At 54.1% G+C, this 24,021-nt stretch overlaps 1 protein-coding gene across 3 annotated transcripts in view; it reads left to right on the top strand.

The window, feature by feature from the left end:
* ITPK1 (inositol-tetrakisphosphate 1-kinase) overlaps positions 1-24,021 on the top strand; it is a 169,795-nt gene that overhangs the window by 93,627 nt on the left and 52,147 nt on the right. For all 3 annotated transcript variants that reach the window (XM_026515415.3, XM_026515418.3, XM_057318549.1), the window contains one exon: positions 2,462-2,587. In XM_026515415.3, the coding sequence (XP_026371200.1) occupies positions 2,462-2,587 (126 nt within the window). The remainder of the gene's footprint in view (positions 1-2,461; positions 2,588-24,021) is intronic.

Here is a 24,021-nt window from a genome sequence, read left to right on the forward strand (position 1 = left end):
GGGGCATCTCCTTTCCCCAAACCCACTGGGACACATTTCTGTCCCCTCATGGTGCACAGGAGACCCGGGATCTTCTCTCTGGAGACGTGCATGCTGGTGGGGGATGGAGCTTCACCCGTGCGACCCTGTTCTCTGCCGTTTCTAGCTGCCTTGGTCTGAAAAGATTGGCCTCTTGGTGGCGGTTCCCGTCACGGTGGAGCCACGGGTTACAGCCAGAGTGGGTTTTTGTCTGTGGTATCTTTTGAGAGTTTGCTCTTCTTGGCCCAGGTTACCACTTCCCACTGGGTTAGCTCCCCTTCCTTCAAATTCTGTTTCTGGTTTTGTTTTGTTTTCCTGGGAAGTGGGTTTGAATGAGAATGTAATACCGAATCCACAGGCAGAACCAGAAGGGTCCTCGCAAGTTCTTGTGTGTGTCGAAGGGGAAACCAAGGCCCAGGGGGGTGAGGAGCCAGGCTGGTTCCCAGGCCCCGGACACCTTTCGGCCCAGCTGCAGGCTCAGCCCGCAGGTTTTGCTCTCGGGCCTCCATCCAGGCCCCAGCTGGGCCACTTCCCAACCGCAAGGCCTGGCCCGGTGACTTTTCTTCCCCGGGCTCTTGGTGTGCTGGTCTGTGACAGTGAGAATGTCACCCGCAGCTCCTGGGCTTGCTGTAGTGATACAAGTGCTGCTTCCTTTCCCCATCCAGGAGCCCTAGAAGGAATGGCCGGCTTCTCAGCGAGTCCGACTTTTGTTTTGGGTTTTATGCAGGCTAGTCACCATGGGGTGGCAAGACGCTCCTTAGGTATTATTGTGAAGTCCGTGGGATTTGTTGTTGTTGTTGTTGTTGTTGATAGGGGAAATCCCTTAACATCTTTTCTGGCAGGCAAAAAAAAAAAAAAAAGATACCACCAGGAAAGAGCTGGTACTTTCGGAAGGTTTGACAAGAGAAGAGTTTAACTGAGAGAGAGAATGAGAAGGTTCCAGCTGGGTCAAAGCAGCCAGCGAGATGTGGTGCAGCCCCCACAGAGTGGCAAACTGTCGCCACCCCAGGCCCGAGGGGACGGGGGCGGGGAGGTGGTATGGGAGCCCTGGAGACAGCGGAGGTCTTGGGAGACAGGCTGCCTGCTTGATGGGGGCTGTGTCTGCTGTTAGAAATAGGGCGGGGGTGTCAGGATGGTGGGAACAGACACCGGATGTCTCGCTCCCTCTTTCTCCCATCTTCTCGGGTGCCTCCATTGACTTCTCGGTCAGAAGCCAGAGGACCGGGTGGCCAGGTGGTTGTGGCCCTAGAGGACAGCCTCCCAGGGCCCAGAGGGGCTCGGGAATGGGGGTGGGAGCACTGGATGACAAGCACGGCTTCAGATCTGCATCTGAGCGCCGCCACTTTCTCATAGTCAGGTGCTGGGTGGGGGTGGGGTGGGGTTCCGTATTCCCCACTCTCATTTGTAAAATCACTTCTCATCATGGAAAGTAAAAACTTGGTTTCTAGCATGATGCCTACCCAGAGCGAACATTCGTAGCTGTCATTGTGATTTCTTTACTAGCAGCTTTGAAACAGCCTGCAATCCTGGAGGGAGCATGGGGAAGCGCGTGGGGGTGGGGCTGGTGGCTGTCTCTGGCCTCTGCTGAGGCCACCCGGGGGGTCAGCCAGGTGCCAGGCTGGCGCCGCTGCCTCCGGGGACTGGCCTTGCAGGTGGTGGTGGCCGTGTGCCGGGTGGCAGACATCTGGCGGGTCAGGAAGCATGGTGTCGGGCCGCCGGCTGTTGGCAGGTGCTCGTGTCTTGGGGTCAGGTGATGCCGGCGGTCTGTCAGCCGGGCCACTCTGGCTCCCTTGGGATGCGATCTTCCTAACCCTGTGTTCTTGAAAAGATAGAGCCTCGCGGGGTCCAGGCCGCCCCGCACTCCCTCCCAGCGTCTGTGATAAGCCCTGATTTCAGTGTGAGGTGCGAGCTGTCGGTCTCTCAAAGCAATGCCTCTCTGGTGCGTGAAGATCACAGCTCTGCTGAGACCGTGTCGTTCCGTGCCAAGAGCCTCTGCCTAGATCTCAGTTTAGACCTGGCTGTGTGACTTCAGTCATTTGGCTTCACCTCACAGAGCCCTGGCTTCCCGACCTGAAAAACCTTGGTCTTTGAGCAGATGGCCACGTCCAGTAGCTGTTTTCTCCATACAGCGATTTCACAGTGACGCTCGCCGACCCGGTAGATGCCTAGGTTCCACCTGTGTGCCTTCTGTATCCGGGGTAGCATGGGGCTCGGGGACAGAAATACAGACACGGGGCCTGCCCTGGAGGAGTTCTAGAATCTTCGTGGGTTTGTGCCCCTTGTCCCGTTTGTATTTCCCATGAGCGCCAGCCTTCCTCCCGCCCACTTCCCAGTGCTGCAGGGACATGCAGGGGTGGGGGTGGGGGAGACAGCGGGGCAGTGGTTCAAGTGCTGAAGTTGTTCTTTCTCTCTGTGTCCCCCCCCCCCCCCCCCGCCCTGGCAGCTGAACCTTAGCCGGCCGATTGAGGAACAGGGCCCCCTGGACGTCATCATCCACAAGCTGACCGATGTCATCCTCGAAGCCGACCAGAACGACAGCCAGTCCCTGGAGCTGGTGCACAGGTTCCAGGTGAGCGAGGACGGTGAGGAGGGAAGGCCCGAGAACGGCTCTGCGCCTTTCTAGAGCTGTAGTGGCTGTCTTGCCGTGTAGGCCAGGGTCATGGTTGTGCTGCTCCCAAGACACGGGCCTGTGGGTAGGCACTTCCCTGCCGGGGCCTCAGTCTCCTCGGGTGTCCAGGGGGATCCAGCCAGGGCGGGGTTGGCACGCCCTCTGCTCTCTGCCTGTGTAGACGTGCTCTACTGATCAGAGCACCGCTGCGTCCAGATGTGGCCTCCACGCCCGCAGCGCACACAGTCCCCGTCACTGGTTCGGAGTTGACACCAGGGCTGGAACCCTCCTGCCTTGGGTTGAGAAAGGACCCCCAGGGGCCGTTGAAGTAGAACAGCCTTACCAGCTCCCCTTGGTGCCTTGGTGGAGAACCCCCTGTCTGTGCTCGTTGCTTTGAGCCCTGTGTGCTTGTCTCTGAGCACGGACTGAGTCTGTTGGCTGTTCCCTCCTCCCTGTCCCATACCCCTCCTCCCGCCCCCGGTCTTGACCCCACAGTGACCCACCCTCCACCTTGGGAGGTGCTGCCTTTGCCCCCACTGACTTGCCCAGTGTTTACTCTCTTGTGGACAAGAACGTGATTCATCCCTGTGAAAGACGAAGTCATGTTATCGGTGCAAATGTAGCCAACGTGGAGGGCCTTCCTGGTGCGAGGGGTGCTTGAGCGGGCTTTTCAGCGTGTGATAATTGGAGATTTGACATTCTGTCCTTCTGTATCTGCACAGACGGGACTCTCCTGAGCCTCCTGGGCCACACAGTAGCCCTCCTGCTGACAGCATTTTCTTTTCCCCATATGCCCGGGGTCGTGACCTCAGTCTCCCTTGCTTGCTTCCCCATGGCTCCCTGCCCCCCCCCGCCCCCCCGCCTTGGCCAACCCTGCCATGGATTCCCTCGTCCCCTGTGCAAGCAGCCCAGAAGCATTTGTGGCCTGCTCATGGCCCTGCTGGTGGCCTCCCTGCCTTGGCGGGGGGAGTGGGTGCCATCCCCATGTCGCGTCCTCCAGGGCCTTTGCCTTGCCCATGGCCTGAACCCCTCGTGCTTTCGTAGGGCAGGAGGCCATGGGAAAGGTGCGTTCAGGCTCTTCCGTGACCTTGCTGAGACTCCCTTTTCTTTTTCTTTTTTTTTTCTTTTAAAGATTTTATTTATTTATTTGACAGAGATAGAGACAGCCAGCGAGAGAGGGAACACAGGCAGGGGGAGTGGGAGAGAAAGAAGCAGGCTCATAGCGGAGGAGCCTGATGTGGAGCTCGATCCCATAACGCCGGGATCACGCCCTGAGCCGAAGGCAGACGCCCAACCGCTGTGCCACCCAGGCGCCCCGAGACTCCCTTTTCTTGTTAGTAAAATGGTATCAGGACCAGGAAAACCTCGTACAAAACGTTGGTCGGGGCACACAGTGTCATGCCTATGAACTGCTGCTTGCGGTGCCTCGGAGAAGGTCAAGATCACTTCAATCATGTGACCTCCATGAGCCTTAGTTTCCTCTTCTGTAAAATGGGGATGCCGATAGTTCCTAGTCCTTAGGATGGCCCGGTTGCCATGAGAAGTAAACGTGTGTATGTGTAGAGGTGCCTAATGTTTGCTGAGCGTGCCGACACTCTGCTCCTGCTGCTAGGACTTCAGTGTGGCTATTACTTGTGTTGCTGCTGTTCTCCTGTGTCAAGGTTGGTAGCCCCCAGCCAGCCCCAGTGCCCTGGGAGTTAAGGAATGACCAGCCCCTGGGGGGATTCCCGTCCCTCACTTCCTGTAAACACACACACCGCCCACAGCCCAGGGCAGGTGGTGGCTGAACAGTGAAGGAGGACTGGGTCCCTGTGTTCCGGTCTCGGTAGAGGACAAGGTTACAGAGAGAGAACACGGCAGGGGGATGTGGGGACGTGGGGCTTCAGGGTTTCAGCCACCGCGTGCATTTCCCAGGGAAGTCTTGCCTGGGTCTCTGGAGTCTATCCCAGCCAGGGCATGCACACTCGGCCGGCCCTCGGATGACTGAGGTGACCTCAGTGTAACCTTCCAGCCTTGGTATTTTGGGGATAAATTTTCACTGCACTCTGTGCTCGAGCTTGAAGCCGGATATCTGATAAGGCTGGGACATTTCCTCCTTTGTGAAGAAAACAATCCTTTGGGGAAAAGGGTGACAGGCTGAGCTTTCCAGAGGCCCCAGGAAGAGAGGAGACAGGCGGGGGCTGGCGAAGAGAAGGACCGAGGGATGCCGGGCGAGGGCCAGGGGAGAGGCCCGCTCGGCTACACTCGGGCCTTCCTCCTGCGCTTTCAGCGCTGACCTGGTCACCCACTCTGCTAGAGGGTTCAGAGCCAGACCAGATAAACTTGACCTTGGTCACGCCCCTTATTTTCAGATTCTTGTTTTAGTATTCATGCAAGACTTTAACAAAGAGACGTTGGCTTGGGTGGGTGGGGACCACAGGGTCACTAGCAGGGAGGCAGAGCCCAGGGTTTGGGGAGCTGGCCTTTCTGCTGCTGGTTGTGAATAAGCAAACAATAAGATGGTTTGGCCCAGAAGGGGCTCCTCTTGAAGGGCCTTCTCCAGATGCCGTATTCAGGTCCCAGGAGAAGTGAGCTGAGGAGGAGGTGTCTCTGAGGTCCTCCTGACAGCCTCATGCGTTCTGCACCTGGGATGCTTCCATGAAGCCTCTAGCCTGGGATGGGAAGGAATTCTCCGAGCTGAGAGGTTATGTTTTTTTCCTGGCTGCCTTTGAGGACAGGTTGGAGGGTGTGGGCCTGGGGTTCATTGCAGATCACTAAAGCTGGTTGCCATAGAAACCACCCCCCCCAAGCCTTTTTAAAATATTGGCCCCAAGAGAGCTTTGCTTGGAGAATCATCAGGATGATTCAGTTGTTTTTCTGCACCAGGGTTCATGTGGAGCCAGCAGCCTGGTGCCGCCGTGGCTCTGCCCGAGAATCATCTATCACTGAACAGACCTGAGGGGGCCCTGCCCATGTGGGCGATGGGCCTGGGGTGGCGGGAGAGTCCCTGTCCCCATGCTCAGGGGGTGCCCTGGCCTTTGGACCTGTTCCCCAGGGTAGCAAGGAGAACCTTCTCACTGTGATATCCAGGGCAACCTGTGAGGAGGGGTCAAGAGGGAGTCCTCTTTCTGCGGCCCCTTCCAGCCCCAGAATCGCCCAGAAGGGTTACAGTGATTGTGTTCTATGGGGCATGTGGAGCTGTCTAGGCGGATCTTCCCGGGGCTTTGCCTGAAGGAGCTTGGAGGAAGGGGGTTTGAGTCTAAGCTGACCCCTCTTACCCTATCTTGATCAGCTGGAGCATTGTTAAGTGTTCCACAGACACTCGGTGAGGACCTAGCCCCGAGGGGAGGCCGATGGGGAAACCAGCAACTGCCCCCACAGCCCCCAGAGTGATGAGTTAGGGCAAATGCAGACCTGATCACTACCTGTCCTGGCGTCAGACCGTTCTGTGCCATCTCTTTGCAGCGATAACAAAGACTTCATTCAGTCTTGAACCAGACCCCTGAGGCCTGTGTGATCTGGCCATGGCCTCCCCCCACATCCTCACCTTGGCCCACCATCCCTCAAGCTCTGTCCTCCCGCCCACCTCAGTGCCTTTGCCCCCGCTGTCCCTGTGCTAGGTCTTCACTCCCGGCTCTCCATTCAGGTGCCCCTCCCTCAGGGAGACTTCCCTGGAGATCTCGCTAAGAACACACCCACCATCCCAGGCCCTCCTAACTTTCTGCTTTTCCTTCCCTCCCTTGGGAAATGCAGGATGCTCTAGTGGCTGCTGCTGTCTGTCTGTCTGGGGGTTAGCTGCACGGGGGCAGAGATCGCATCCGCGTCAAACTCACCCGGGATCCCCATTGCCGCACGTGGTTCCTGCTACATAGGAATTGTGCCCATGTGTTTGTGCAGGGAAAGAGCATTGTTGGTGCTGGCTTGGTGCAGGGCACCCTGGTGGGGCAGAGGAGGGAGCACATGGCTCCGGGGGGGGGGGCGGTTGGAAGCAGCACACGAGGGTTCATGAGGCGGATGGTGCTGCCTGTTGGGTGCGTGTGGGGATGCCTCCGGGAGGTGGGGAACTGCAGGACGAGCAGGTTGGAGAGAGAGGGCTTTTTCCTGCCAGGCTGTGGAGCTTGGACTTTATCCTGCAGGCCAGGGGTGAAATAAGATCAGATTTCACTGGCATGAGAGAGGCCGTGCTCAGGAGGGGGCCATTGCCAAGGCAAGATGAACTCTGAGTAGTGAGGACATAGTCATTGGAGCCTGGCAATTTCTGCAGCGAACAGAGAGCTCATGCCCCTGGGGGCTCGGCCGTGCTCCCATCCTCGTCCCAGTGACCCTGGGATCCCTCAGCTGTGACAGGCTGGCACCCATAGGCCCCCGCGGGGCAATGCCCCACTCACCTGTTGGGTCCCAGCCAGCCGTCTGATTGCATGAAATGCATCTAGGAAGGGAGCTTCTTCCTCACCTTGTGGATGCCGGCAGAGAACGCACACTTTGCACATTGGTTTTACCTGAAAGAAAACAGCTCTGTGAATCAGCCTTCAGGAGCCCGGCTCCCCATCCTCCAGCCCTTAGCTTAAAAAACAGGCTTATTGAGTGGAGCTCACCGTACCGTACCATTCCCTCATTTAAAGTGTACAATCTGATGGGCTTTAGTGTGTCCGTGCAGTCCATTTTAGGACATTTTCGTCACCCCCCAAAAAACCCTGCATCTTTAACTGTCACCTCCCTTGCTGGCCCTAAGCAACCACCACTGTCTCTCTGGCTTTCCCTATTCTGGACTTTTGTATGAGTGGAATCGTGTCGTACTGGGCTTCTATGACTTGCTTCTCTCGCTTAGCGTGAGGTGTTCGAGGCTCTTCCACAGCCTAGTGTGAACTGGTGCTTCCTTCCTTTCGATGGCTGAGTCACGCTCCATTTGGATAACCACACTGTGTGTGTGGTCATTAGCTGATGTTCCCATGTTCTGACCATCAAGAGTGACGCTGCTGGGGCACCTGTGTGGCTCAGCAGGTGAAGTGTCTGACTCCTGATTTCCACTCAGGTCGTGATCTCAAGGTTGTGAGCTTGAGCCCCGTGTCGGGCTCCATGCTGGGCATGGAGTCTGCTTAAGATTCTGTCTCTCCCTCTGCCCCCTCTCTCTTTCTCTTTCTCTCTCTCTCTCTGTTTTAAAGATTTATTTCAGGGGCACCTGGGTGGCTCAGTCGTTAAGCGTCTGCCTTCGGCTCAGGGCGTGATCCCGGCGTTCTGGGTTTGAGCCCCCACGTCAGGCTCTTCCGCTGGGAGCCTGCTTCTTCCTCTCCCACTCCCCCTGCTTGTGTTCCCTCTCTCGCTGGCTGTCTCTCTTTGTCGAATGAATAAATAAAATCTTTAAGAAAAAAAAAGATTTATTTCAGAGAGAGAGAGGGAGAGCATGAGCAGGGGGAGGGGCAGAGGGAGAGGGAGAAGCAAACTCCCCACTGGGCAGGGAGCATGATGTGGGACTCGATCCAGGACCCTCAGATCATGACCTGAGCCAAAGGCAGACACTCAACCGACTGAGCCACCCAGGCGCCCCCCGCCTTAAAAAAAAAAAAAAAAAAGAACCTTTCTATAAGGTTTTATATACACGTTCTCATTCCTTGTGGGAATACACGCAGGGGGGGGGCACTGCTGGGTCACGTGGTAGCTGTTTCTGTGGTTACGGGACCACCAGCCTGGTTTTCCTCGCGTGGCACTGTTTTGCATCCCCACCCACAGTGCATAAAGGTTTCAGTGTCCCCACGTCCTCGCCAGCCCTTACTCTGACTTCGATTTTAGCCCTCCCGGTGGGTGTGAAGTGGCGTCTTGGGGTTTTGATGTAAATTTCCCTGACGGCTGATGATGGCAGGCATCTGTTCGGGGGCTTATTGGTCATTTGTGTATCTTGCCCGCAGCCCTCCTTACAGCTTACGTGTAGAGGTCTGGAGCCCGCAGATTCGCCTTCTTCCTCCTTGGGTCTCCCGTCCCCCAGAGCACAGTGGTTAGGAATGCTGACGTCAGAGCCTGTTGCCTGGGTCCAAAGCTCTCCCCACCACTTCTCTCTGGCTGGCCTTGGGAACGTCTTTTCATTTCCACTGTGCTTCAGTTCCCTTACCTATAAAAATTGGGGCAGCCGGCGTCCCTGCCTCCCAGGGCTGTGGGAGGACCGAGTGTGCTCACCGAGCTGGCTGCTCGGAGCACTGGGCATGTGGACTTGTCGATCCTGGAGCCCAGGCAGGGCCTCCGCCAGTCCTGGCCCGTGTGTGACCTGCCCCTGCCTCCCAGTCCAGCTGCAGACTCCAGTTTCCTCCGACATCGGAGGGGACGGCTTTCGAGGCCCTTCCCGCTCCAATCTGTCAGGATGGGCTCGACCACGCTGCAGTAACAAGGCGCTCCAAAAGCCCGGCACAGGCTTAGTTTTACCCTGTGGCCCCTGTCATTGGAGAGTGGGCTGGGCCCTGTTGTACGTCTGGGAACTGGGGTGACAGAGTGGCTGCAGACAGGCAGAAGGAGGACCCCACAAAGTGCTCTCTGGCTCTTAGTTTATGTGATTAGCACTGTGATTACTCGTCACAGCCCACCTAAGAGTTCTCAGTCGTGATTGTAGTCAGCGAGGCGGTGATTATGAAAATGTCCCCAAATTGCAGGTGTCCTCTGTGCCAGGAGCGGAAATGTGCGCTGACTTCAGAGGCAGGGCTGGGTGGAGGTCAGGGGACTTAGGTACTGTGCCCGGCTCTGCCTCTCACCACTCACCTCACCAGGACCTCAGGGGCCCCGCCTGTCGCCCCGGGAACGTGCCAGGATGGCAGTGTGGGATGGGGGCACTGAGAGCTGCGGTGTCCCAGGCCAAAAGGCGGTTGCCGTGAGCAGCAGTGATCAGCTCTGGGACCACGGCTCTGCTCTGCCCCCCGACCCCTGGGGCTCAGAGATGATTTTCACAGCTGCGTTGGCTCAAACCCCGTCAACCTCAGATGTTTACTGGGTGGCCGCCAGCCCAGGGCTCTGTGCCACACGCTGGAGGGATGGGGTGGAAGCAGAAGAAACACGATTTTGTTGCTATGGGCCCTTCTAACACGATTCGGGAGATAACATCTAAACCTAACAAAAATTAAGTGAGTTTCTATTTGGGAGCAGAGCTTAGTGGCATGTGGGCTTCCTGGCTGGTGGTGCCAGTGAGGGATTCGGGTGGTCTCCGTGGAGCCCTGCACCAGGCCGCGGCTTCCCGAGCGAGTCCCAGCGGGCCTCCTGGGCTTTGGGCACGCCACATCTCTTATCTCATTTTGTGCGGAGGTCAGTCCCTGGGAAAATGGAATTACTTCCCCATTTTTCAGGTAAGGAAGCAGGCCCAAGGAAGTTAAGGCGCTCGCCTGGGGTTGCTCAGTTAGAGCAGGACGGAGGCAGGACTGCAGCTCATGCTTTCCCAAGTATGCCTCAGAGCAGCTCTGGCTGGCAGCTACAGACCCTTGCAGGCGGGGTGAGGGCTGGCAATTCAGGGTCACCTGAGAAAAGAGGTCACCGTCCGGGATTGCTGCTGACACAGCTGGGACCGCACTGTGATGAACAGCAGCCCACAGACGCCAGGGGAGGCGGAACTGGGCCTCGCTGGTGACCCTGGCCTCCGAGGTGTCCTGGAGTGGCCATGAGGTCAGCCTCTTCGTGACTCCTGGCCCGGGTGACAAGGCCACTCCCCCCGGTAGTGGAGATGGCTGCACAATCTTCCCATTGTGTGCCCAGATCAGGCCGCGGTGGTGAATCATTCTTTCTCCCCGGGGGATGCTGGTGCCATTGAGTGCCATCAGCCGTCTGCAGGGCCTTTCCTGCGGAGAGAGGAAGACTGGCCCCCCCAGGCAGACCCATGACTTTATGACCCTGTTTCCAGCCCCCCGCAGAGCTGGACTTCACACAGCCCTGGGTGGTGCAGTGGGAGAGGCCGGCTGCCCTGGAAGCCTGAGCTCTGACCCCGCACACAGCGTGTGGACAATCAGTGTGTGTGGACCGTCAGGGTTTTACGGCACAGGGTTTGAGGTACGTTGGGTCTTAGAAGTACTAACGTTTATTAATAATAAAATTTTCCAGGGTTGAAGAAAGAACTTTCATGCACATGATTTCAGGGTTCCCTAGCTCCGGACTGTTGACGTGTTGGGCTGGATGATTCTATGTTGTGGGGCTGTCCCGTGCATCGTACAATGTTCAGCAACATCTCTGGCCTCCACCCACTAAGCGCCGGTGACACCACCCTCAGTCGTGACAACCAAAAATGCCTCTCGACATTGCTGAATGGCTTCTGGAGGGGCAAATTCGCCCCTGGTTGAGACCCCTGCCTTTCTCAGAGCACAGTGGCTCTCAGGGCTTCCATGGGTAAGTGAAGCCCTCCTGTTTTAAAAGCGTGGATATGGAAGCCTCATTGGATTCAGTAGCTGGGTTTTGGAGATTGGGATCTCAGACCAGGAGGTCTGAAGTCTCCTGGGCTCTTATTTCAGTAACACCTGCAACAGAAAGGTCACCTTCTTCCATTCTTCTCCTGGTCTGTTCTGGGGCCATGACTTCCTGACTTGCTTCCGTGTTTCCCCTGTGGGCTGCATGCTCACGGTAAAGCCATTGTGGTTTCTTTTGCCTTCGTGTGGTAAATCACAAAGCTGCTCACCAGCCAAGCTGGCCTCTGCTGACCTCGGTCCTCCGAGGCACGAGGACCTCCCTGAGCCCCTCCTTGCTTGCCCCGTGCTGCTGGGGTCCCCACCCACTGTTTTTGGCCTCTCACTTCCCACATCCCCTGGCTTCCAGCCCCTGACCTGGCCCATGTCTCTCAGTCTGTTCATTGGTCTCGAAGATCATCGAAGATCTGTTACGTTATTCATTCAGCAAGTCTTAATTGAGCACTTACTGTGGGCCAGGAATCTTCAAAGACTGCAGATAAAGTAATCAATAAGACAGATCAGGTAGCCTCAGCCCCTGCCCCCTGCACAATTGTATTTGTGTGTGTATGGCGGGGGTGGGAGGGAGGGAATGCACACAAAACTCAAACGAGTAGAGGAAAAAAGTAAGTCTCTGGTTAACGGTTAAGTTCTAGAAGAAGAAAAATCAAGGCTTGTGGTAACAGGGAAGTTCTTACCACCTCATCCTGCAGCCTCTCTGAGGAGTTCACATTTGAGCCTGAGGCCTAAAAGTCCTGTTGATGGAGGGGAGATCGTGGAGCCGGCCAGGGGGCAGCGTCTACCAGGCCCTTTGGCAGGACGGGCCCAGAGGTCCGAGGACCCTGAATAAGGAGGTGGGGAGGTGGGGGGGGGTGGAGAGGGGGAAGTGGGCATGCCTGATGGCTGCGGGTTAGAGCAGGGCTGGAGTGCCGGGGGATGTCAATCGTCTTTAGCACCAGGGGTCACTGCCAGGGGGTGTAAGGTGTGTGTGTGTGCATGTGTGGTACGCCAGCTGGAGCCTGTGCTGGCAGCTAGGAATGCGGGGGGGTGCGGCTCGGGGCGCTGAGCGCAGAGGTGAGGGGCCCAGGCATCTCTGGCTAGAGCGGCCCCTGGTTTTTCCAGAGTTCAGCACACTGCAAACCCTACCCTGGTCCCCAGTGACTCCTCTCCCCCCGGCTGAGAGCAGTGTGGGCACCCTGAGTTCTGTGAGTAACACTTGCACACCCAGCAAAGCCCGGGGGAGTCTGCGGGCCCTGGGGAGGCCTCGGCTTGTTCTGGGAACTGAGAGTTCAACTCTGGCTGAAGGGCTGGGTGAGGGTGGTGGGTGGGGCAGGCCAAGCAGGCCTGTGGCCTGATCCTGGGAAGTGGCCCGAGGGCAGGGGCGGCTCCACAGCTCACTCCATCGGTGTGTGGGGAAGGGTGTGTGTATGGGGATGCTCGCATGGAGGGGGAGTGCCCATGGGGGTCTGCGTGTATGGGGGGGGCGCACAGGGGGGTTAAGACAGGTGCTTAAGGAGTGTGTGGTCCTCACTTTGCTTAGCTGCCAGCTCTGACGGTGACTGCTGGGACCCCTTCCAGCCCCCCAGAGTGATCCCGGAGATGCTAGTCTGTCCTGGTTTAGCGTTGGCCTGTGAGCCGGTGCATTGTGACCAGCACCCAGCCCTGAAGGGCCTTTTCCCGGCTGGGGAGGACTGGAGTAAGGCTGTGGCGCTGTGATAGGGCATGTGACATTGGTCAGGTGAACAGTCTGGACCAGCACGGTGCCAGCCTCCTGCTGACAGGAGATGGAAAGCACTTACAAGTTTGGTGCTGCAGGCTGGGGACAGGGAGGGAGGGATTGTGTTCCATGGGGGGCCTGAGAAAGGCAGGAGAAGGCATTTGCCATCTTAAATAACAGAGCATTCTGTTTACTTCCAGCCCTTTCTTCCTCAGCATTTGGGGTTACGTTTTGGTGGGAGCTCATTTCTTCGTGGGTTTTTCTGTCTGCTCTGTGAACAACAGTTTCTCAGCCAGAGGGACCACACTGTCGGACTCAGGCTCCTCACTGGGTGGCTGAACAAGGCACATGACACGAGACCGTCTGGGGAGATGACCCAGGTGGACGGACAGTCATGGGGGCATCTGGCTTCAGGGTATCCAGGCCACAGGCAGGGACCCTGAGGCGGGCATGCAGAGCCGCACACCCAGGAGAACCTGTTGTCTTTGGGGTGCTTAGGCCCAGCCCTGCCCCACACTGGCACTGTCTTAGCACCTCCCCTCATCTGGAAAGGGGTTCCCCTGTGCCCCATCAGTGGTATGAGTCTGTACAGCTCCTTCTGGAGGCTGGGGCCTGGGTGCTCCGACTTCTCCTTGTCCCTTCACAGCCCTTGTTCTGTCTTGTGTTCAGCAGCAGGGACAGGTGTGGGGGTGGTTATTGCCGGTATTCTGCTCTGCTCCGTGGAAGCTTGGCCTACCCTTCACGAAGCTCTAGGGTTTCTCCCACCTCGTGCCCCATCTGGGACAGGGAATCACTGTCATCTCGTGGACTGTGATTCTGGTGGATTCCTTAGGCGTGGCTTTCCCTGTGTCATCTGTGCATGGCTCTCAGCAGTCCTGACTAACTGATTTTGGTCATGTCGGAGTCTCCCCCCACCTCTGCTGCCCAGCCAGCCACTTCCGGTCTTGGGCACAGCCCTCGGTTCCCCACGGCCTTGAGCCTTTTCAGAGGCTGCTGTGTCTGTGAACAAAGATGGTCTTCCTGTCCCCACACAAAGCCATTGTTCCGACAGCAGATCTTGGAAATGATTTCACATCAGCCCTTCGGGCTGCCTCATTCTGTTTGATGGCTACGTGGTATTCCATTAACTGGCCTTAAATCCTTCCCTTACCCAGCTCTCTGCTGATGTTTCTGGAACATGCCTTAGTGATGAAATGCCCTTGTACACGTATCTGTGTGCACACGTGGGGAGTTCTGTGGGATAAATACCTGGAAATAGAAATGCTGAGTTTATGTGTTCTTAATTTTGGCTGGTGCCCAGTTTCTTGCCAGAAAGTTGAACCAGTGACAGTCCTACCAAGCTAGAGCTGGTCCGTGTTCCACCACTTTTGGAGATGCTGCTCTCATCGGTTTAATTTGGCCTGGAGTTCTGGAGTATTGGGGAGGGGGTGCACCCCTAGCGGTCCCCTCGTCCTGTTACTTTTGCTGCTGGTGCTCAGGGCCCTGGTGAGGGCAACGTCTGTGCCAGGCACGCAGCCTGCCTGGACCTTGACTCCAGGCCACCTCGCTTCTGTCTGGTGCTCATGTGTTCATACCTTGCCCTTCTCTTCTGAACTCCCTGTGCTGTTGGGGCCTGACCACCCCAGCCTGAGCTCATGGGTTTAAATAACAGGTCTGAAGAGCAGCTAGGCTGAGGCCGAGCGCATCAGTTTTCCTTTCACTGGCTTTGCCAAATTGTGCCAAAGGTCAGGCAGTATCTTGGTCCTTCCCGAATGGCAGAGTCTGGCACACATGCTTCTAATGCCCGCTGTGTGTCAGACACGCTGCTCAGGCCTGTCCCTTCCAAGTTCAGCCCCTGGGCCTTGCATGCCAATAGACGGGTCACTGCAAAACTCAAAGCTGGCCCCGCCATGCCTCGGCTCGGGCCCCTGTTGCTTTAGGATCACGTCCAGACTCCCTGGCTGCTGTGTCTGCAGCTGTCTGTCCTGCTTTCTGCCTTACGTAAGCTCCTCTTTGAGACCTACGTCTGCCCAGTCATGCCGGGCTCCCTCACCCCATGTCTTTGCTTGTGCTGTCCCCTCCGCCTGGAATGCCTGTTCTTCTCGTGGCCCAGGGCGGCGACCCTTGGTGGCTCAGCCACACTGGCCTCCGGAAACCCTCTCTCTTCCCCTTCCACTTCCCTCCCCCCATGGCTAGATTAGTGCCCCGACCTGCACCCCTGCATGTTCCCATATGGCAACATCATCATCCCCTACATCTCTCTGCACTTAGGAGCCCCCGGTGAGGGTGGGCGGGATGCGGCCGCTCTGAAGCTGCAGAGGTGCCCCCGCCCTGGTACACACACATGCACGCGCGTGCACACGCACACTTTCCAGGGGCTCCCTCCCTTCGTGGCCTCATGCTCTCTGGGAGGCCTCAAGCTGAGTGTTCAGACGCTGGCGATCTCTCCAGAATACAGATGAGGGTTGACGAAGACCAAGGTGTCTGAGGACATGGAAGCCCAGCTCTCCCCACGGAGCTGTTTTAGAAAAGTTAGAGATGTGGCGGGTCAGGAGGTGCCCTCCACGCACCAGGGCTGAGTCTGTAAGAACTGGAGAGTCGTCTGAGCGACGGCTCCTTAAGGCGGTCCGGGTATGTGTGGTCTTGCTTGAGCTAGTGAACTGATGTCTGTTCCTGACGCAGAGCCATTTGCCGTCTGTCGTTTGTGTGCCTGTCCTGCTCAGTCTCTTCCTCTCCTGTTGTGGGCACATGTGTCACCGTCCTAACGAGACTGGGTTCTGCACAGTCACTGCGCTGTGCATATGCTTGAGGGCAGCAGGCCCCGGACTCCAGGGCCCTAAGAGGTTTTTTCATTCATTTATCACTTCACAGAATCCAAGAATTATAGGACTTAAAAGTCAGAAAGGATGTTATAAAAATGTGTTATTCCAACCTACTTGTTTTGTAGGTAAGAAAACGAGATAAAAATGATTTAAGTGGCTTTCAGAAGTACGCATAAAGTTAATGGCTGTGTTAGGACTTGAACCCAAATTTCCTGACTGCCTTTGCCTTAACTTTCACAGTGTCTTAGGGTCCTTGTGCTGGAATTGGGATCGGCCAGGTGCTGCTGGGTGGAAAGAGGTGGTCAGCCAGTGCCTGGAAGTCATAAGCCTTGGCTGATGGTCAGGGAATGTTACATAGGTTGTGCACTGCACAGCTCAGTGGCAGACTTTGGTGTTTTGTTTTTTGCTGGATCAGATGGTAATTCTATTTTTATTTTTATTTTTATTTTTTGAGAAACCACCATACTATTTTTCATAGTGACTACACCATTTTATATTCCTATTAACAGTGTACAAGTATTCCAATTTTTCTATGTCCTCACCAATATTTGTTATGTTTTTTGATAGTAGCCATCCTAATGTGTGTGTGGTGATATCTCATTGTAGTTTTGGTTTTGCATTTCCCTAATGACAGTATGCCTAATTTTGTTCACTTTGCATAGTTGACAGATTATTATTATTTTGTCTAGTTTTTAAATTTTTTAAATTGTTTAATTTTTTTTCTTTCAAATTTATGTCCAAGTCTGGGTAGACTTGGACATAATTTCCCAGAAAAATTTTTTTTTAATGATTTTTTTTTATATTATGTTAGTCACCATACAGTACATCCCCAGTTTCCGATGTAAAGTTCGATGATTCATTAGTTGCGTATAACACCCAGTGCACCATGCAATACGTGCCCTCCTAACTACCCATCACCGGTCTATCCCATTCCCCCACCCCCCTCCCCTCTGAGGCCCTCAGTTTGTTTCTCATAGTCCATAGTCTCTCATGCTTCATTCCCCCTTCTGATTACCCCCCCTTTCTTTATCCCTTTCTTCCCCTACCGATCTTCCCAGTTCTTATGTTCCATAGATGAGAGAAATCATATGATAGTTGTCTTTCTCTGCTTAACTTATTTCACTTAGCATTATCTCCTCCAGTGTCAGTGGCAGACTTTGTGAATGGCATCCTGTGTAGCTGGACTTGGCAGTCCTGCCCCTGGTATGTATTGGATGCTGCCACAACCTTCTCTTGGCCCAAGGTTTAGCTTCATGAATCTCTAGTTCCAGCCCTATGCCAGACCTGGCTACGTCTTCAGGTGCCTGGCCTGTGATTCTTGAATAGCCATGGGTGCTTTGGTTTAGCTAGTTCCATGGTTGGCTGCCTGGTACATTCTGTTGCACCAAGACACCTGGGTCTAGCATGGATTCCTCAGGACTCTCTGTGGTCTGTGGTTTTCTGTAAGGTGTAATGAACAGACAGGTATTCTGGGTGGTGCCAGGAAGGCTTTGCCTGCGAGACATTTGGCCCTGGCTTCAGTTGATTTCATGTCCATGAACAGTGGTTGATTTCATGGCTTCAGTAGTTTGCCCAGAGGATTCATTAGCTGTCCTCCCCAGAAAGCTTTGCTCAGCGTGGCTCATGACCTCATCCTCACGTGGAGCTGATCTCCCAGGAACGGGTTTCGCTTTCTGCAGAAGCATACCATGCCTTTGAAGGTATGATTGCTTGTGACGCCGTTTTATCTATTAGTCTTCCTCCCGCCGGTCCCACTCCTGCACTCGGCAGGTGTCCGCTGCAGGCATCTTGTGCATCCAGCACACGCCGGCCCTGAAAATCCTACACATATCCTTCCTTTGGTGCCATGTGGCTTTTCATCCCAGAGGCTGTTGTGGGCTCTAGCATCTGGTCATACCATTTGTTTACTCTCCTAAGAGTGGCTGTCTTCTGGTTGTTGTTAGTTTGTCTTGATCCAGGCTTGGGAACAGAAGCAGAGACTCTAGCCCACTGTGGTTGCTCCTTGGGACCTTTGGGAGCAGAGGGAACCAGGGTGGACCCTGGGGTGGTAGAAGGAGCAGATGGAGTCACGGTCTCATCTCTGCCCCTTCACCAGGGGACCCCCGGCTAGTTCCTACTTCTTTCTCCTTTCTGAAAAGACCGGCTGGAGTATAAGGGACCTTAGGTCTTGCAAGGTCGAACCATCTGTGACTCTGCTTCTGGGAAAGGAACTTGCAAACTGCCGTATTTTTTTGGGTGCTTTACCTTGTATTGGCACTAAACGCCGTGTGCTTCACGGCCGAGGCTTGGGTTGGCCGACCATGAGAAAGACCTACTTTTTTCTTTCTATAACATAAATTTTAAAAGAATGCACATTAGAAATTCTGGCTGTGGGGCGCCTGGGTGGCACAGCGGTTAAGCATCTGCCTTCGGCTCAGGGAGTGATCCCGGCGTTCTGGGATCGAGTCCCACATCAGGCTCTTCTGCTAGGAGCCTGCTTCTTCCTCTCCCACTCCCCCTGCTTGTGTTCCCTCTCTCGCTGGCTGTCTCTATCTCTGTCGAATAAATAAATAAAGTCTTAAAAAAAAAAAAAAAGAAATTCTGGCTGTAACTACAATTGAGATGCCTTTCCTTTCCCCAGGGTTCCCCATGCCTTGTTTTGCCAACTCGAGGGCTCTGGAACCAGATGGCCTGGATCAAGCGCCATCTTGGCTCCTTCCTCACAGGGAGAGGCTGGGCTAGGTATTGAGGTGCTTGGAGCCTTAGTTTCTCTGTCTGTCAAATGGGGCTGCTATTAGGACCTAGTGCATAGGGTTGTTCTGGGGAATAAGTGTGTCCGTTCCTGAAAGTGTATACAACACCGTCTAGTACTTGGTGAGCCTTCGGGAAAAATTAGCTGCTATCATCACTATTATTACTGTAATTATTAATAACTACTCCTCCTGGCGTCTTGCCAGGACCTCCATCACAGTGTGAAGACTTTAGGAACTGGAAGCTTCCTGCCTTTCATCCACCACTTGGTGTGGAAAGGAGCTAGTTCAAAGGCCAGCCTTTGTGGCCATCAGCTGGAAGGTCTGGGCTTGGGTTGTGCTCTCAGGAAGAGTCAGCAGGAGTGAGATTATGCTGAGTAAGCCCAAGGTTACCTCTTTTCCCATAAAAGCCCGGTGAGTAATTTTTAACAGCCACAAGGGAAGAAATGTCAGGTCTTCCCCAGCATTTGTTTGGCGACTGAGCACTAACGGAAACACACAGCCTCTGACTCATGGGGTCTTAGGAATCAGCCTGGAGCATTTGTTCCGTGCCTGGTGTGTGGGCTTCGCCTTGAGTGCCTGTGCTAACCTAATTTCGGGAACCAAGCGATGATCGGGATTCTGCATCCCATTGGGGTTAGCATAAAAGGTTGTTGTGGTCCCCAAGTGGTGATGGCTGCCATTGCCCTGGGGAGGTGTAGTGGATGGTGGCCCTTTTTCCATCCTTGATCTACTCCACCTGTGAGGCTGGAGTCCTGGGGAGGGTAAGCGCAAGGCAGGCCACACTGCAGAGCGGGGACTGGAGCCGGTCCTTGCTATTTGTGTAGTCCGGTGCTTTCGTTCGTTCCCCCCCCCCTTTTTTTCATACGTTGAAGGTACTACACACATAGAAAACTGTCCGTATAAGTGAGCAGCTTCATGAATTTTGCAAACCAGCTACACCGTGTATCCAGCACCAAGAGCGGAGCTGCTCCCTAGAGCCACTCATGGGCTCCCCACTCCTTCCCTGCCTTTGGCCCCCCGGCCCTGCCCCTTCTTTCTCTTTCCACTCTCAGTGAGGACCCGCTGTCCTCTCACGTGACCTCTTCCTGGGAGAAGGGGAACTGGGACTCTGGAAGGAGCTAAGCTGATTCCCAACTAGAAGATGAACTTTCTCCAGCAAGTTGAATGCTCTCAAATCCCTGTTCCATGAATGGCTTCCAGCCTGGTCCTCCCACACCGCTCCTGGCCAGCAGGATTTTTCTGGAATTTACTTCAGTCCTATAATTCTCCTAGAAAGCTTCTCTGCCTCTCCCTCCAGCCTTCAGGTTAATGTGCAGAATGCTTGGCAGGGGAACCTGGCACTTAGCTTGCCCAGCCCTGCATGTGACTCCTTTTTCGCCTTCACCATGCCGCTTCCTGTCCCACCTCGCTGGAGATGGAGAGTCCCAGAACATAGGCGGGGCTCACTCTCAGGGCAGTGCTTGCATAAGGTTTGCTCTACAAGTGCAAATACTCAGGAAGCCCTTGTTGAGATAGCTGGCCTCCCAGAGACCCCGTGGAGACGGCTTAGTCTGCGGGAGGTCTGGGCAGCTCCCAGCCTCTTCACTTACAACCCCCCACTGCTGGCCCCAGGCTGTCAGCTTCAGTTCACCCATTCCGTCCAGCCCCAGGAAACCCCTTTTTGTGTCTACAGACTTGCCTGTTCTGGACATTTCATATAAATGGAATCAAATGCGGTCTTTTGGGACTGGCTTCTTTCACTTAGCGTAACATTTTCAAGGTCTTCTCTTTCCTGTTCTAGACCTGCCCGACTGAGTTGTATACAGCACTTAGGTTCGAAATGGATCCTTAGACTTTCTGGGAATTAAAAGCACTGTAGCCACATAACTTGTTGGGGTAGGTGACAAGGTGCACTGCAGAGGCCCTGGGGTTGACGTTGTAATGGGTGGTTTTGAGTCCTGGCAAAGCCCCAGCTGGTTGTGTGACCTTGAGCTAGTCACTTTGCCTCTCGGAGACTCGGTTTTTTCATCTATAAAATGGGAATAAAAATATAGTTGTTTACTCTGTAGACCACAGAGATTGCTTTGAGAGTCAAATCTAGCATTCTGTGTGATTGCAGCGTTTGAAAGCCAGAAAAACGGTGTATTTGTACACCGTGGTGGCTTGCTATGATTGCTCCCTAAAACATCCATGCTTGAGCAGCTGGGAAGTTTTGTGATCTTACGCGTTCTTACCCCAAGAATATCTGGTGTATAATCCAAGGGGAATGAAAACATTAGTCCACACAAAACTTGTATACAAATGTTCATAGTAGCGTTATTCGTAGTAGCCCCAAGGTGAAAACAGACCAGATACCCGTCACCTGATGAACAGATCAACAAATCGGTATATCCACACGGTGGAATGTTATTCAGCCGCGCGTCACAGCACGGGTGAACCTTGAAAACGTTACGCTAAGTGAAAGAAGCCAGTCCCAAAAGACCGCATTTGATTCCATTCATATGAAATGTCCACAATAGGCAAGTCTGTAGAGACAAAAAGTAGTTTCCTGGGGCTGGAGGGAGTGGGTAAATGAACCTGATAACTAAAAGGTATGGGACTTTTTTTTTTTTTTAAGGTGATGAAAATGTCCTAAAATTAACTGTGCTGATGGTTACACAACTCTGTCAACATATTAAAATCACTGGCTTATAAGCTTTAAGTGGGTAGACTGCATAGTCTATGAAATCTCTCTCAATAAACCTGTTTCTTTTAAAACATCGTGCGAGGTGGGAGCTATGCCCGTCTTCCATTTTACAGATGAGGACTGAGGCTTTTGGAGGCAGAGTCACACGCGGGGCAGGCAGGATTCTACCCCGGGTCTCACCCCCTCTGGCTCCCATGCTTGTAACCTTTTCACAGGATTGGCCTTCACCTTACAGAGGAGGAAGAGGCCTAGAGAGGAGAGGGGCTTCCGGTGCTCTGTGTGGTCCTGCTTCTTCTATCTCAGTTTCCCTACCACTACAGGGAAGATTTCTGGAACAGTCTACTGGGCCTGAATTTCCCAATCCTGCCATGGAGCTTAGAGGTTAGGCTGTGCTTGGCTAGTGGCCTTTTAGCGGCTGGGTCCTGAGTACCATGAGGTGAGGCTATGCGCCAGGTCTGAGGTGGGTGGTGTCCTTGACTCACAAAAGCTCCTAATGTCGAGGATATAGTTTATTTTTTATTTTCTACTTTTGGTATCATATCTAAGGAACCGTTGTCTGATTCAGGGTACAGTGTGAAGATGGACTCCAGTGCTTTCTCCTAAGACGTCTGTAGTTTGAGCTCTCACCTCATAGGATTTTTATATTAAAGGACATGGTGCTTAAAAAAAATATTTTCCCAGCAGTGCGCGTGTAGCCAGCCGGTCCTAGGTGAATGGTGGCTGCTATTATTTAAAAATTATGGTGATGATTATTTTTATTTATTATCTTTTCCATAATCAATCTCTCGCTGTGTTTCCCATCTGGCTGGCTGCCTCTTGCTCCTTCTGGAAAGATAGTGTTGGTGTTTGAATCGGTCTCTGGCACAACTAGGGGTGTGTGGGATTGAAGAAAGGGAGGACCTGGTTACTTCAGCCCTTCCCTCCATTCTGTCCCCAATTTTTTTTGTTACAGGAAATTTAAAAATACTTGAGAGAATGCTGCAACACCTTCCCACGTACTGCCACCCAGCTTCACGAGTTAGCGACTTAATGACCACCCTGGTTTTCTCTCTGCCTCACCTACTTCTCTCACCATCCCCTGTGCCTGGTTACTTTGAAGCAAATTCCACGCGTCATATTTAATCTGTAAATCATTTCAGTATGCATCTCAAAAATGAATCACCACTTTCTAAAAATTGGCCTGCAGTGTTTTGGGAGTCGGCCAGAACGTCCGCTACCGCTGAGAATAGAGGGAGCGGGAACCGGGCGTGGGCACTTCTCTCGCTCCCCTGTAAGGAGCTGGCTGACTGGCTGCCGCTGGCATTGTGGGCTCTGCCAGGACCTGTCCATAGGGGTGCGCCCTGCAGCCTGGGCTGCCACGGGCTAGGGGATTGCATCGTGCTCCGGGCATCAGCGGGAGGGTTGACCCCAGCTAGAAGAGCCCTGTTGCTCACCCCAGGTGCAGGGCTGGCCTGCCCCACAGGCTGCTGCATGGGGCACGGCAGGATGAGCTCAGAGGCCTTGGGTCAGGTTTGGTGCCAAGACTCCACATATTGTCCAATCATGAGAATCCTCTTTGTTTTTCTATCTACCAACTCCTTTCACGTTCACATCTTGTTGCCCACAGCAGCTCCCTGAGATAGGTTTTATTTAAAATGCAGGGGTGCCTAGGTGGCTCAGTCAGTTAAGTGTCCGACTCTTGATTTTGGCTCAGGTCATGATCTCAGGATCAGTGGATCGAGCCTCGGGTCAGGCGTCCGTGCTTAGCGGGGAGTCTGCTTGAGATTCTCCCCCTTGCTCTCTCCCCCTCCCCCCACTCGTGTGCGTGCATGCTCTCTCTCTCTCTGATAGATAGATGAATCTTCAGAGAAAAAATGCACATTTTGCACACCAGGAAACAGACTCTCAGAGACAAATTGCAGTTTCTTTTTCACAGACAATAGGATGAGTGGAAGAGGCAGGATTTGAACTTGGGACTTCTGCCTGCATTTTCTGTTAGGTGAGCAAACCCTTGCGTCTCCCTGCTCAGTCCTGTCCCTAAATGGAACTGCAGAGGAAATGATATCTGTGGTGGTCATCCTGGTCCTCTCATTTGGCTCACATTCTCAGTGGGGGAAACATGAACTTCCCCCAGCCCAGCAGAGACGGCTCAGCGTCCCTCTTGGCATCATCCCTTGGGCCTCGGGGCTGGGGGCACCTGGCTGGCCTCTGCCCCTTTGTCCCCTCAGCAAACAGTCTGCGTTCTCTGGCCCTCCTCCTGGCCCTCTGACCAGGGCTGTCTGTCTCTGCTCTACCCCCTTTTCAGTCTGCTTCAAGCCGGGCTCCCCCTTGTTAACGTCCAGGCTCCCTTTGTAGGTGTTACGCGGCAGGCGCTCTAACGGAACATGTGTTTACCATTTGCCATGGAGACCGTTTGGGCCTTTCTTCTTCTGAGTGGTGATAAAATGGTACAGGGCACTCACCCTTCCAGCAATTTGTTTGGTAATTCTAAGAGTCTTGTGAAAAATGCATGAGGCCTGTGGTACAATAGATAAGCTGAAAGGCTTGGAAGGAAATCCACTTGTGGATAGCGGGGCGATTGGAAAAACTCTTTCTTTGCCCTCCCTGTCCTTGTCCCAAAAGAGATCGTGTTTAGGAATAATTCTTCTGTTAATACGGATGCTTTCATCCCGGGTCAAAAGCTTGTTGGCGCCTGCTTGTCAGATATTTTCCCCCTTGGTTTCTTCTAACTTCTTTCCCTCATGAGTTTGGCTTAAATTCATGTCTTAATGATTCGAAGTTCTCTCTTTAAAGGTCACTGCCCTAACGCATAAAAGTGGAACCAGATCCAGCAACTACTCGGATACTCTTCTTGGGACTGGGGGGGATTTTCGAGGGGGAGGGAGGAGCATGCCTGGACTTTAGGGGACTCAGTTGCTGGGGGAGAGCTGGGCCAGCCCATCGAAGCGAGCATCTCTGATACTGCCTCCTTTCTGAAGGAAGGCAGCAAGTGTGTGTGCGTGCCGTTATCTGTAATGCTCTAGTCCCCATGTGTGACCCTGAAGGGTGCCTCCGTAAACACCGATCCTCTGTTTTTCACTTTAGGCTTTTAAGTCACCGATGAGGGAACTGAGGCCCAGAGAA

Source organism: Ursus arctos, unplaced genomic scaffold (genome assembly GCF_023065955.2).
Source record: "Ursus arctos isolate Adak ecotype North America unplaced genomic scaffold, UrsArc2.0 scaffold_25, whole genome shotgun sequence".
Taxonomy (NCBI): Eukaryota; Metazoa; Chordata; class Mammalia; order Carnivora; family Ursidae; genus Ursus; species Ursus arctos.